Source organism: Adiantum capillus-veneris, chromosome 4 (assembly GCF_014529385.1).
Source record: "Adiantum capillus-veneris isolate H3 chromosome 4, ASM1452938v2, whole genome shotgun sequence".
NCBI lineage: Eukaryota > Viridiplantae > Streptophyta > Polypodiopsida > Polypodiales > Pteridaceae > Adiantum > Adiantum capillus-veneris.
Window position 1 is genome coordinate 91366885 of NC_140934.1, and position 15721 is coordinate 91382605.

At 42.3% G+C, this 15721-nt stretch overlaps 1 protein-coding gene across 1 annotated transcript; it reads left to right on the top strand.

Annotated features, from left to right (window-relative positions):
• The first annotated feature begins 886 nt into the window (after positions 1 to 886).
• On the top strand, positions 887 to 2580 carry LOC147459589 (uncharacterized). Its single transcript, XM_086510820.1, has 2 exons — positions 887 to 1085; positions 1170 to 2580. Exons 1-2 carry the CDS (start codon positions 902 to 904, stop codon positions 2462 to 2464), a joined length of 1479 nt encoding a protein of 492 aa, XP_086366946.1. The 5' UTR covers positions 887 to 901; the 3' UTR covers positions 2465 to 2580.
• The last annotated feature ends 13141 nt before the right edge of the window (positions 2581 to 15721 follow it).

The following is a 15721-nucleotide window of genomic DNA, read 5'->3' on the forward strand; positions in this document are numbered from 1 at the left end:
ATTCAGTTCCTGGACCAGTGAAATTTCCCCACTGGAAGGGTTAAGCATGCCATTGTCATTCAACTTACAATCATTCTTTTTGTTCTCGTTTGGAGTTTTGGAATCGCCTTCAGTAGTCAGCACCTTCTCAAAGGACTTACGAGGAAAAAAAAAAAACAGGGAACAAGATGTAGTAACCAACAAAGAAAGCAAAGAAATTTTTGAAGAGTCCATAGATAACGATGGCTCACGAGAAAAAGTGAATCCAATTTTGTCACACTGACTGGACGTACAGGAGAGTAAATGCTGAGTCAGTAAATACGCTGCGGGGCGGTGATGGTCTAAGCCAGCAGCTAGAGAGAGAGAGAGAGAGAGCGGCAGAGGGTAGGTGAGGAAGTACCCACAACTTAGAAGGTGGTCCGCGTCCGGACTTCGCTTATTTTACTGACGGAAATTCATGGAATAGTCTAGAGCTGAGTCGTCCACAGTGTTTGACACCTGGAAGAAAGAGAATCAACGCGGCGAGCCATGCGGGCCCCGGGGGCAGCACCGCCGAGCAGCTATGGGTGGAATCACTAGGCCCGCTGGGGGTTTATCGAGCGGCGCCGAGAAGCAGAGAACGGCAGTGAAATAATGAAAGAGAAACGAAATATCGCTTATGAGCGAAATGATGGTGACCTTGCCAACTTCCAAGGTTCTGCAACACTGCAAGCGAGAGAGAACTTAGAGGAAAAAAGTTCGATAGTCTAGTAGAAGAGTTCAATTCCTTTTCCCCCTTTAGGTAGCAAAAGAGAGAGAGAGAGAGAGAGAGAGAGAGAGAGAGGGCAGGCCGACAGTGCCACGTGCTACGCTAGAGGCTCTGCTTCTCCGCTTAGGGTCGCTTTTTGACATATAAAATGGGGCGCGAGGGCAGCTGTAATGTATGGCAAGAGACATGGCCGGTCTGGTTCGCGTGAGCTTATTCTTATCTCTGTTGGTACTGTGGAGTGGCCATGTCTCTTCTGTGAGGGCGTCGGCCACTGCTAGCTACGTAGTCAAGGGCAAAGTCTACTGCGACTTCTGCCACACTGGACGTCCCACTGCTACGTTCAGCTCTTCCATCGAAGGTAAGCGATATACTACCCTGTTATATGCCGCTACTAATTCTGAGGTGACCATCCTCACCCTTTTTGGTGTGCTGCATTTTGCAGGAGCAGACGTGGCTGTACGCTGCACTTCGCCAGCTACTGGCGCGCAGACCTTCTACCGTGAAGGCAAATCGGCTAACGATGGCCAGTTTAGCATCCTCGTGCCGGCGTCGGCGTCGTCAGATACTTGCGTCGTGGCGCTGCTGAGAAGCTCCAGCCCTGAATGCAATGTGCTCGCGTCGCGTACAGTGGCAGATGTCAACTTTGCTGCCGGAAGGAACTCCGGGAAAATCTTGGCGGGTCCCTTCAGCTTTAAGCCCAGCAGAATGCCTACGCTCTGTGCCTCTCAGCGATTCGCACGTGTGCAGCTTGAGACTTACAGCCACCCGGAGACAGAAAGCTACCCGTCCCCTTCTCCCGATTACTCCTCTCCGAAGCCACCATCTTCGCCGTCTCCTGTCGAAAAACCGCCAGAGACCAAACCACCAACTTCGCCTTCTCCTGTCGAGAAGCCACCAGAAGTTAAACCCCCGTATGTAAAGCCACCGTCCTCGCCCTCTCCCGTCGAGAAACCACCATCTTCGCCGTCTCCCGTCGAGAAACCACCAGAGGTAAAACCCCCGTATGTAAAACCACCATCTTCCCCGTCTCCCGTCGAGAAACCACCATCTTCGCCATCTCCCGTCCAGAAACCACCAGAGGTGAAGCCACCGTATGTAAAACCACCATCTTCGCCATCTCCTGTCGAGAAACCACCATCTTCGCCATCTCCTGTCGATAAACCACCAGAGGTTAAACCACCATCTTCCCCATCACCTGTCGACAAGCCACCAGAGATGAAACCACCATTTGAGAAGCCACCAGAGAATACACCTCCCGTCTACAAACCGCCGTCCTCTGGGAGTTCACCGTCTTCTAAACCACCCTCGTCTCCATGCCCGCCACCTTCGGGCAGCAGCCCTTCTGAGAAACCACCCTCATCAGGTTCTAGTCCTTACACACCTCCCTCATCAGGCTCCAGCCCCTCAGAGAAGCCTCCTTCGTCAGGCCCTCCGTCTGGCAACAAGCCACCTGAAGACAAGCCTAAGCCACCTAAGCCGCCCAAGAAGAAACCACCTCCCAAGGAGAAGCCACCCTATTCAGGCTCTCCGTCGCCCTCCTCTGGCTCTAGCCCTGTGGAAATGCCGCCTAAAACCCCCACACCATCAGTGCCTACCCCGACGCCCATTGTGAAACCACCTGCTCCGGTGGAGAAACCACCCTCCTCTCCCTCACCTGACTATAAGCCACCAATGGAGAAGCCGCCCTCGTCTTCATCTCCCGTGACGAAGCCTCCGTACCCGTCTCCTCCCTATTAGCTCTACGTACTACCGCGCTGCAGCTATCGCCAGCTATGCAGCTTATTCTACTTTTCAAGCCGTCTTCCATGTATTGTGACTTTTTATAAATAGTGGAAGTTCTTTTTTCATCCCAAGTCGATTGGTAGATGAGAAGTTCAATTCGTGACTCGAGTAATGTTAAGATCCTTGAATTTGAGACATCAGCTATTTTGAGACAGCAGCTATTTCGTTTGGAGACAGCAGCTATTTCGTTGATTATCATGGGCTTGGAAAATTAATTTTTTTCCATACGTCTTTTATTTCTGCTTGTGGGCAGAAATAACCTTTTAAGGACGTCTATTTTGTACACCACACCTGGTCAATGAATTTCGTGGGCACTTGCTAACTAATCATTGTATGAACTGGAGGGTGTTTTGTGATTTTAGTCAACTTGGTTACAATGTAAAAGAAGTTAAAAAAGGGGCATAATCAGGCACAATTTACTTGCATTGTATTTGCACCGCATGCTTCTATCACCACCATGCTATTCAATTGATATCAGCATCGATGACATGTTTGCAAACTCTATCTTGAGCGAAGCGAAGATTTGAAGGATCACCACTTTGCTTTTAATTGGTATCAGAGTGTCGTCTACCTCAGAACATCGATGTCGTTTGCGAACTCTCAAGCTAAAATTTGGACGATCTTAGATGTAGAAGAAGATTGGATAGATCTACAAAAAATGCGTTTAGTGTTAATAGGCGTATTAAGGAAGCTTCTATCACCACCATGCTCTTCAATTGGTAGTATAACGTTGCCTACCTCACAACATTGACAACGTGTTCACAAACTTCGTCTCTTGCTATCTCTTGGGAGGATCTTAGGTTTTGAAGATTGGATCGATCTATAGATAATGCAATTGGAGTCTACCTCACAACATTGACAACGTGTTCACAAACTTCGTCTCGTGCTATCTCTTGGAGGATCTTAGGTTATGAAGGAAAGCTAGCAAAGCTTAAGTAAATATAATTATGAAGCATTGAAAGCTTTAGTAAATTAGTTATGAAGCATTGAAAGCACTATGGACTTTCAGTAGGGCTTGTAGGAAAAATAATCAAAACAATACTCCTAATGTGCTAGCGTTGGGAAATCTTAACAAAGGGACATTACGAGCAAGCAATGCCAAAAAGGGCAAGGTAATGTTGATTTGAAGAGGGAGATTGGGAGTAGTGTAAGCAACAATGGAGAGTCCACACAAAAGAGTGAGGAAAGCATTCGAGCATTGTGGATGCCATTATGTGCACACACGGCCATGCAAGGACCTTCCCAAGGATCAAAGCATCCCAACCACAAGGGACATTTGAGAGGTCTCTTGAAGCCCATTCCACAAACTCTCTAGCCCGCACAAGTTACTAAATATTGTAACATTTTTTTATTTTTTATTTTTGCAACAGGAACAATGATGTGGAAGACTCATGTATATTCACATTCATGTACACGGTTCCCCTTTGTGCCCTAGAAGGGGGGTGTGCATTAGCATCCCAATTCAGCATTGAGCCCTCGGTTTTGTGGGACATTAGGCATATGGATCTTGCATCGATCCGTATGATTGAGATTATTTTGTTTCGATAGGTTTACGTATTTTTTGACAGACTATTTAATCTTGATAGAATTTGAGACTTTTGTTTCAACAGATTTATACGTTTTGCTTTACTTTTCTTCGTAGGTTTTGGAGTCCAATAATCAAGTTCAGCTAGGCGTTTTGACATGTTTTGGATGTGTGCATAGCTTAGTTGGATTCACAAGTTGTGTACACCAAATTATTGGTGAGGTTTTATTTTGAGATTCATTTTGAATTATGAGAGAATGTCATTTTTTCAGTTTCTTGCTATAGTTTTTATGTATTCACCGTTAATTCTTTGATGCTTTAGTGGTTGAGTGTTATTCTCCCTTTCCGATAGTGATCGAGTTTTGACTCGTTGATGGGTTTTTTTGTCACTATTAAAGGAACACACATTAATATTCTTTTATTCACTCACAGGGTGAGATTTTTGTATGCTTGTAATGGCTAGTGGTGGTTACAACCTACAAGTAGTCATAATGATAGAGGTAGAACATGTCTACACTCTAGAGAGAAAAACAAAGATGGTTTGATGCTTTAGAGGTTGAGTGTTATTGCCTTATTGATAGTGATCGAGTTTTGACTCGTTGATAGGTTTTTTTGTCACTTGTGATGTCTTGTGGGATTTGTATGTAGGCTTTGCTTATCACTAGAGTTGATACGATTGCATACATATCAAATGAGTTATATAGACTATACATAGATGTCTTGTGGGATTTGTATGTAGGCTTTGCTTATCACTAGAGTTGATACGATTGCATACATATCAAATGAGTAAAAGCCAATTGGTGCAAATTGAAAATTTATCACTTATATTTTATACATACTAGAAAGTAGCTAGTAAGACCCACTTCTTGGCACATTCTTCTTTAAGTGGGAATATGTTGGCATAGAGAGAGCATGTGCTTTACCTTGGGTTGGATGTCTATGTCCATTGGCTTATCCACAACGTTGGACAATCCATTGTAGCCGGTCTAGCATGTTGGGGTAAAGAAAGCATGTGGTTTACCTTGGGTTGGATGTCTATGTCCATTGGCTTATCCACTACCTTAGACAATCTATTGTAGCAGGGCGGTCTAGCATTGGTTTACGTGACCACTAGTCTATGTGGATTCTATTATGTTGCGTGATAGGGAGTCTATAAGTAGTTCTTGCAGTATGGGCGATTGGGTATGTGGCCTTTGGTTAGGTGAATTTCACAAGGAGCCAAACAATGTCCTTTGGGGAGATGCGTCTTAGCCCTTGAAAGATGAGCCTATCTATTATACTATCACTTGTACCAATTTTGTTACTCTTATTTAAGTAGCCACATTTTGTACACACACAAGTAGTATAGTTATGTTAGTTTATTTCATAATCAAGTATTATGGTTTTTACGCTTTTTGCACTGTGCAATTGTTGTTTTTATTATCTCAATTTTAATCTACTTTAATCATGCCAACTCATCTCTAATCCTTTCAAATACTTACTACTAATAACTCTCTTACTTTCTACCTATTCTTTGTATTGTGTGCACTACTTTGTGTCTATATACTACTTTGATGTGGAAGAATGGATGCCACTTATAAAATCTTGAAACTCTTTTAGAAAAACTTTTCAGCCTTGATTTTTCAAGGAAAAATACTTAAACATACCCATTTCTTTTAGCCTTGATTTTGCAACGAAAACTAAAAAGAATGGGTATTAATTTATGGAAGAAAAACCATTTACTGGAATTTGTGTCTCATGTCCAAATTTGGACATTGGAGATCATGGTTTAATGAAATTAGTAAACAACAATTTATTCATTTATGTAAAGAAGAAAGCCTTTTATTGAGATTTGCAACTATAGCATGTCCACATTGACCTTAAAATGTTAATTCGGGCCAATAATCTTATAAACAAGATTATTTCACCTTAATAAGAAAATTTACACCATAAACCAAAATGTGTGAGCCCGCACGTGGTGTGTGTGTGTGAGAGAGAGAGAGAGAGCAACTTTTAACTTTTCTTTATATTTGTGATTTTTAATGAATCTTTTGAATTGGCGCTTAAAGCAAAAGAATAAGAAAGAATACTATATCCCCAACCAGGGCCAGAAAAATACATTTTTCCTAATTGAACAAACTAAGGGGAAACTTGAAATTCTCTCGGTTTTTAGGTCAAAATTTGAAGCTTTTGCCGGTAATTACACTAAAACTTGTGTAAATTTGCCGGTTTTCTTAAAGGCAACCTCAAAAACTAATCGGGATTTTATAATTTCAGCCGGTTAAAATACACTAGACCCCGGTTTTTTTCTAACACTGTCCACAACTACAACCAATATAATGCTCACCATGATACCTTACACAATTAAAGACCAGAATGGACACATCTGACATAAAAGAGAGCAAAAGAACAAGAGAAAGTACTAAGGATAAACGAGTGAATAATGGGATAGGTCCCGATGATTGGATGCTCAATTTAAAGACACATAAGCAGATCTTTCAAGACAACCGAATGCGTGCTTCTAGACTGTTAGCTCAGCTGGGAGGTGTCAAAGACTGTAAGATCTGTGCTCGATTTGCATTAACAACAAATTAGAAAAATTAGGCTTAGCTAGTTTCGCATCTCGCCTCGCTTTTTGTTACGCGCGATGGCAGTGTTTGGACTAGATCTTCCTCTCTCTCTCTCTCTCTCTCTCTCTCTCTCTCTCTCTCTCTCTGAAGTGGATATCGGGTATAGGTAGACCTTTCTTGTCGCTGTCAATCGCACCCCTTCTTGTCCAAAATGGAGTAGCGTAGACGAAATTCGCCCAGCCCCATGGTAAAGGTGCTTAATGTGGCCCCTTTACCCGATATCCACATCAATAGCCAAATCTAATGCTCACCAAAGTAAGGTCACTCTTTCTTTTAGCAGGCAAAACTAAACAACTTCAAAGATGCATGTATACACAACTTCAAAGACGCGCGTAATGTGGGATGGGAGTTATGAGGTATGATGGTTACTTTCTTTTAGTGAAAATATGCATGGTCATTAATGAGATTGCCTTTGAAAAAGTCTCGAAAGTTTCATGACGGATAATAAAGAAAAGGAAACTCAATGATAGAGTACATGTTTTATAGTGAATACCAAGTTAAACAAAAAGACACAATTGGTAGATTGCATAAGATATACTTTTGGCTTTGCATTGGGTTAGGGACATGCGATCGAGATGGTTCTCATCTTTGCTTTTCCTCTCAAGGGCTCAAAGTAGGGAGCTTCGCAAGAGCTGCTTTGGTAGGATGACTTTGCGGTTTTGGATCCGAGTCTTGAGATGGTTGGAAGTGCCTCAGGGGTGGAGGTTTTGCCATGGTTGGGGAATTGCTTGGCTACCCCTCCCTCGCAAGTCCCTCACATGCTCCAACCACCTCTCTTTTTGGCTATATGAGAGAGGGATCTTCCACCTCTCCTCTATGAAACAACAAAGGCTAGTGGTCTTTCGATTGCAGTTTGGCAAGGCTTTGATTCATGGTAGGTATAGGGCCCTTGCTACACGGAGCGCAATAGTTAGGCGGAAAGCTTCTCCTTGGGTTTGTTGGCCATGGTGCTTGGTCTTTGTCTCAATCTTTGATGGCTACTTTAGGTCTTGGTTTATGGTGCTCGCCTCACCATGAATAGCATGTGGTCAAATGTCCTATGTGTCCCCCGGGTGGCTTCTTGGATGTGTGGGTGATAGAGAGATCTTGTTTGATGATGGAGTCTAGCTTCCCCATTATTGTGGTAGTGTGCTCTCTCTTGTTTTTGATAGGGTGGCTACCTTATTAGCCTTGTTATCCAATTGTTAGTCTTGGGACCTTTGGATGCCTTTTCTTTTTCTTTTTTTGCCCCCAAACTCACAATCATGAGTGTATGTATTGTATTCATCATAAAAAATGTACAAAGTGGCCTCAAGCTCATGTCGAGCCTTGAGGGCTTCCGTAATACATTGAAAAGCCACCAAATCTCACCAAAAGGTGAGAATCTACCCATATCTAGGCTAGCCTTAGTCCATTAGGACAGCGTTAAGGGCCCTATACCACGCGTCTGAGTTCTTCCTTTTACCAATGTATACAATCAATTTCCTGCTTTCTTGCACGATCTCTAAAACTAGCAGAAGACAAATCATTCTCAAAGATTCAATAGTTCATGGTCTTCCATATTTTCTTAAAATAGTAAAATCTAACAGCTTGTATACAAACAAGTAGCACTTGGATTTTCATCACCATCCCTCCTAGGAACATGCCGTTCTTGAAAAACTATATTTTCCAGGTCCTTTGAAAATTTTCACATCTTCTTGTCATGCCACTTATAGTAGGGCACTCCTTGAATTGATAAGGGTGGTCCTCACAAGCCATTTTGCATCCCAAGCATCAACCAAACCCAATCCCTATGGCAAGAACCTTTACTCTTGTTGCAATTGCCACCCATCTTGCCTCCAACCATCGCTTCCCCCAAAGCTTGTTCAGGGGGCAAATTAATCAGACTATATGATTAGAGTGTGATAAATATCCTTGGTTTTTGGTTCACAGAAGTGGCTGCTCCTAGGCGATCGCCAAGCTTTCCACTCGAACATGGATTCACACGCCGGCATGACCTGTAATGGAAATGGCCTTGAAACTTTGAGAGTGGCGGAATTAGGAAATTAGGTGAAGCACTTTTGTGAGACTACTTTGTGAGCATAGCGGGTGAACTTAATTGATGGTAGAAACATAAACATGGTACTTAGTTAATTTGGCATGACCAATACTTTTGCAAGAGAGGGAGTTTAGAGAACTTGACAATAGTTGAGGACCAGATTCATACGAAGCCGGTCCCCCCTCCAATAGGCATTTGTATTATAGTTTCTCCCATCAAGAGAGACTTGGTACATTACAATCTTTGTGTTCCTTGTGATCTAAGTGATGCAATGAAGATGGAAAGCTTCATGCATCACAAACATAACATAAAATTTGTAGAAAGCATTAACTATCCCAAGCCTCATTCTCATATCTCAAGCACCTTCGAAGATGGAGAGAGCTAGCGGGGAATGAAGGTAGGGAAGAGGAAGAAGAAACATTCCATAGGAGAAAGAAATAGTTCCTCATGTATTATCACTCTTGTTGCTAGCATACATAATAGCATAGTAATGAAGATAGAGAAGATGGCAAGCTTAAGCATTGAAGCATGGCTCTTGGTTGGATTTGCATTCCATAGCTAAGAGTGTTGTGTAGGCTCTCACTTCTCACAAGCTTAGAGAAGGAGGTCGAGTTCCTCAACTTTCACCAAGTGAGAATGATCCACAAAATGAGTGTGTGTGTGGTGTATACCCCCCAACACCCCCCTTGCTTACTTGGGGTGAGTTGTAGCTTTTACACATGTTCAAGCTCATTGGACCCCTCTCTCCCCTAGCGAATCACATGTAGCATGCATTCAAGTACATGGGTAGTCTTTGGACAATTATCCTCCTTACCCCTTAGAGAGAGAGAGTTTGAAAATATGTAGATATTTGTTGGATGGAACTAGAAGCTCATTGGACCCCTCTTTAGCCCAACCAACAGCATTTAAGCACACCATATGGCTAAGTATAGGGAGAGTCTGACATGTGTCCCATGTGCCCTTTGAGAAAAGGGGTGCCCTTTAGGTGAGTGGGAGGTTAAGTCAAAGATTACCCTAACTTTGAGACTTTCATGCATGGGAAGCTTCTCAAGCACCTTTATAATTAAGTTTGTAGGGTCTCTTTTTGACTCAAACACCTTACTCCCTATGCATGAGAAGCTTCTCAAGCACCTTCCTCATTAAGTTTGTAGGGTCTCTTTTTGACTCAAGTACCTTACTCCCCATGCATAGTAAGCTTCTCAAGCACCTTCCCCATTAAGTATGACAAGCACCTCAAGTACCTCAGTCATCAAGCATGACAAGCACTTCAATCACCTTAGTCATCAAGCATGCACCTTAGTCAGCAAGCACGCCAAAGCACCTCAAGCTTAGGTCAAGTTCCCACCTCAAGTTCAGCCCTAGCTTGTTTAAGGTCATTGCTTAAGGTCAAAGGACTTTTAACACTAACCATTGGAGGTCTTTAATGAAGCTAACCCTAAGGTCTTTTAAGTTCCATTAGATGCACATTTCCTTTTGGACCCTTATTGAGATGTAACCATCTCTCTTTTTGATCCCCTTCTAAGGTAAGTCTAAAAACACTTATTGCACATTGCTCTTTGATAGACCATCTACTTTTGGACCCTTATTGAGCACCTATCTTTTTGGTCCCATGTTGAGATAGGTCTAAAAACACATATCTCTATTCTAACTCTTGTTTCTGTTTATTCTCCCACATTAAATGATCAATTTAACATGAGAAAAACATTTGGTATAGTTAGATATTATATTTTATAATATGACCTTTGGATGCCTTTTCATGAACATTTTTTGAGTTTTATATGGTTTCTTACTCCTGATTCGTGAGTATTGCTAGAAAAATAAAAAATTTACTTTTGGCTTTGAAAGAACGTTATAACGCAAAACAAATTATGGGCTTACAAAAGCTACCTGAAAATAAGTGAAGTTAAGGTTTTTACAGTAGGATTAAAATTATTGTTAAATCTACACTCTTTATAAAGAGCTTAAGAAAATGCTCTTTTATAAAAGAGCTTAAGGAAATGTTTAACATAATAAAGTCACCATTGTGAGTTCTGCATTTAATAACAAAGAAGAGAAAATGCTGAGAGCTCAATGCTTCTACTTGTCACATATTTGGCTCACTTTAAAAAAAGAAAAAAAGGGAAGGTTAAGATTCTACGAAATGAAAAGCTTTTGACAATGGAAAGTCAAAAGACTTTTGTGTACATAAAGAGAGGTAGGCTTTTGTCCATAGCTATTGTTCACCTTTAGAATCTTAAACTTTTCATATTCATTCTTTTTTGGCCTTTGTAAGGCTTTAGTAAAGCGTTGCATATTGGGAGCAATTATGGACCATTGGATAAAGCTCCCTGAGTAGAGTGACACTAGATGGCAAGTTAATGATGACAAACTTTTTTTAAACTATTTCTTATGGGAGGGGAATTTGTAAGCAGTTTCCTTTTTGCAACACTCATAAAGTGAGTGATTTTGTATTCAAAACAAAAAAGAATACAAAGGAACCCTTGCTCCCTCAATCCGAGACAAGGTATCACCATAGTCTAATCAACCATATCTATTGGCTAACGAGGGAGCCACTAACACTAGAGATTGGCTAGATTAGGAGCCAGCTATCTGAGAGAAAAAAGAAGGAAGAAATTGAGTCCAAACAAGGGATGCCACCAAGCCACAAGGGCTATCAGCCCACCCTCACATGCCTATCTTGCAGTGGCACAACCACCCGCAACACATGAGGTAGATTGGGAATGTCCAAAATCACTGAAGAGCATAAGGAAATAAGCCACAACTTGCCATAGAATAACTCTAGCTTGTGGATGATGAAATCCTCATACTTGACCCATATGGGTGTTGATATTTGTTACCGCTCTCTTTAAAGAGTATTGGGTCATACACAAGCTTTCTCATCCTCTTTCACCTTGTTTTTTGCTCAATTCTTACAATGTTGGCAAGCTTGTTCTTCTAGTTTTTGGGGTGTCTGTCACATCCGCACCACTAACTAGTGGAAACCCCCTCTACTTTAGAAGCCTACATGTGACATCATCACATATGTCACTAGATACGAGTGTCCTACTCCTATAAAAGAAGCCCCATCTACACACTTTGTACCCAAGTGTTGCTCCATCATTTGAGCCCAGTTTGTATTCACCATTTGCATTTAGTTTATTATAAATTTACCTTATGTTTTTCTAAAGTCCTTGTGAGAGGGGTGTTGATATTTGTTACCGCTCTCTTTAAAGAGTATTGGGTCACACACAAGCTTTCTCATCCTCTTTCACTTTGTTTTCTGTTCAATATCTTACAATGTTTCCAAGCCTGAATTTCTATATGTTGGGGTGTGTGCCATGCACATCCGTACCACCAACTAGTGGAAAACCCCTCTACTTTAGAAGCCTACATTGACATCATCATATATGTCACTAGATTCTCTCTCCGTACTCCTATAAAAGAAGCTCTATCTGCACACTTTGTACCCAAGTGTTGCTCCATCATTTGAGCCAAGTTTGTATTCACCAATTGCATTTAGTTTGTTATTGATTTACTTTGCAAAACATTAACATCTTGTCATTAATTCACTAACCTCCCATGAATGGTTCACTATCATTCCTCACCACCAACTTGTGGAAACCCCCTCTACTTTAGAAGCCTACATCTGACATCATCACATAGGTCACTAGATGAGAGTCTTCCTACTCCTATAAAGAAGCTCTATCTACACACTTTGTACCCAAGTGTTGCTCCATGATTTGAGCCAACTTTGTATTCACCATTTACATTTAGTTTGTTATTAATTTACTTTATGTTTCGATGATTGCAATAGTGTTAATCTCTTTCCCTAATCTCGTCATTAATTCACTAACCACCCATGAATGGTTCACTATCGTTTTCACCATAGGCAATTCCTTTCATGTGGTATGAAAGCCTAGCCTAGCTAATCTCGTTTTTAGCTTAGATGCTCATTAGGACACTTTGATGATTTTTTGCATTAGCATTTTACTAAATCCATTTTTTTTTACAAACCCTTGCATATTTAATTAACAACACTATTTAGGCTTTATAATGTTTTAATTAACGATACAATTAGGAGAGCCCTTGAGTTGGCAAGCCAAGTTTGGTAGAGGAGATTGTGAAAGGAATTCAATATATGTTGGGAGCTTATTTTGAAAGGTGAAGGTCAATAAGCCAATTTTGAAGGCAAGGAAGTGGCCAACCCTTCAAAAGCATAGAATTAGATTCTTTTGTCTTCAAGCATTGATATCGCGTATACAAAAGACATTGTCTCTCAAGCCGACATAGTCGACACTAACACCAACCTACACTACATTTGAAACCATCCCCCTTGGCTATTATCCTTGGCACGTCTCGGCCTCAATGATCCCTACAATGTTTGACTCGCCTACAGTGGAGGCAAGGTGTCAGGACAAGGGCAAGGCCGGGCTATGCAGTGTGGAAAGGGAGTCCAACTAGGGCAAAGGGCTAAGAGCCATGCTATATAGTGTGAGGTTGGGAGGTTGACTCCAAGGCACTAGTTCCCCTTGTCTCACATTGGTATCAAGAGCTAGCTTATTTTGGGAAGGCGTGGAGCACTTTTTGCATGTGCATGAGGGCAAGGCCGTGGAGCTCTCTCCTTGATTGTCCTTGAGGAGACCTAGTTCGGTGGGCAAACCCGCTTGCGAGGAGAAGCGCCGAGACCGGACCTGTGCCAAAACCCCCGCTCTCGGGCTTGCCGAATGCGCACGGGCCTGCTGGGGATTTCATTTGCCTGTGGTGGGTGGTTTCAACCAACATCCAAGGTGGGTTGAGAGTTCTCGGCCCTCACGCTGCCTGCGAAGACGCCATCGATTGTGCATGAGTTTTTTTCACACAGTGGGCACCCAACCCTTACAATTGGCGGCCAATCTCGATTTTTTTGAAAATTTAGGGGTCGGTACCCACAGTAGGGTACCCCCCCTCCCTCTTGTGAAGCAAAACCTAAAAGTTCTGTTGCATATACTACACATGGTCTTCTTGTAAATTGATTTAAGTCGACTTCAATTTATCCAAGATACAAAGACCAGTGCAGTACTGGTGCTCAAGGCAACCACACCTACATTAACGGACTGTTTTCTTGGAATCTAGAGCAAGATTACATCCTCAACGGCAATTGGAGCACGAACGAAATTAGCAAGGCTAATTACTGGTGTCAACGAGATTCTTTATCGATATTTACTGGTTGCAGTACATCCTATATCTACGAAACATCTTGTCGACATCAGGTATTTTTCTTGCAATTCCTTCCACTACACTGTGTTGCCATGGATTCATATATCAATATGACTTTTTATTTTGAGCAAAATACGCCTGATCGTGCCCATGATGGCTCGCGGCCGGATGCTCTCACGGAGAGTGCCCGCGACGCTACAACAGGTGACAACACTTATGAACTGCTTGATATTCAAGAATTTCGTGCACTTCAGACACGCATATCAGTCATGGAAGGAAATTTTAAATCTTTAAATGAAAACATCACTAAATTATCCACATTAGTGATCCAATTAATGAAATAGCACTCCAAGGGTCTTGTTGACACACACATGCATGAGCACCCTTCTAATCAGGGACAAGGTCCATCTGCCGATGCTTTGCTCACTCTCACTGCAAAAGAGGTGATGAGTTGCTGAAAAACACCAAACCACCGACTTTTAAGGGAGAGGACCGAGATCGCAATAAGGATGCAGTGAATATCTTTCTCAGCAAGTGGGATGAAATTCATGCCTTACGACGCACCCCAGACGCAATCAAAGCACTGCAAACAAGTTTAGCTCTGGAAGGCAAGGCCTACAAATGGTGGATGTCTCTCAAGGAGAAGAATATCATACCACAGATCAAGTTGGGCAGCTTTTGAAACTATGTTTCGTAAATAATTCTTGCCTACAAATGAGGCAGATCACAAGTGGACGGCTTGGGACACGTGTTCCATGCACCCATACCCATCATTACTTCAATATATATCTCAATATCGGGATGTTATCCTCAAGTTGGAAGGCCACACCTTTCAGCAAGTACGTGGGTTTATCCATGGTTTGACGCCAAAGCTTAAGAAGCACGTTGTGACGTGTTTTGGCGAAACGGTGCGACCACCCCAAAGTCTTTGAGATATGTTTTTTAATGCTTTTGGGGGCCTTAGATGTAAATAAATCATGCTTGTACAAAGTGTACAAAGATGGTGTGTGCCAGCTGTCTCTACGCATGCCTGCCAGTTGTGCGGGGTACATAGTTTTGCTGTTTTTGTACATAGAAGTGTCGAGACTTAAAAGTGTGATTAAGTGCTTTAAAAATATGAAGAAAAAATGAACTTTTATCATCTTGGGGTCGTGAGTGAGGAGGAGTTTTCAGCTGTGAAGAAGAAAGCCTCTCTTGCTGCAGACTGCGGTAGTGCATGGGGATTGTGTAGTGGAGGTGCCCGTGTGTGCGTGCGAGGGCCTGGAGCCTTGATTGGAGAGTGTGTCTCTCATCAAGAAGACCATGAACATGGGTGGTGACCTCTGCACTTTCACCCCTCTTCTCTCTTTTTGGTGATGGAAGCTGCGTGAAGCGAAGCTTTGTTGTACGTGTGTGCCTGCTACTCTGGTTTGGCAGTGAAAGCCCCTTGTTATTGTTGTGAATGGGAGGTTGTTTCCCCATGTTTTCCATGTTTTTTTTTGATTTTTTTGGCTGAGCATCATGATTTTTTGTATAACTCATGATTGGCATGGTTTTTGATGGGTTTGTGTACATGGTTGGGAGCAACTATGGAGCCCCTTCTTGCATATGCAAGGTCTGCTGAGATGGTGTGAGGGTATGGTGTTTATGAACAAAAGTGCAGAGATTTTCCTTGGTTCTCATTGGTTTGTTTTCCCAAAATTTAGTGCCTTTTTTGCTCCCTTGACTGCAATTGATCATAGCTAGGGCTATGACAGCATAGAGGGAAGCTAGTCGAGTGTAGGCGGGGTTTTGTGCATGCAAGGGTGAGTGTGTTTGTGAGTGGAGATTGGATCCTATCCTCTTGTGAGAGCTACTTTACTTTTCCTCATATATCTGGTGAGTATGGAGGTGTTATAGAGGCCACC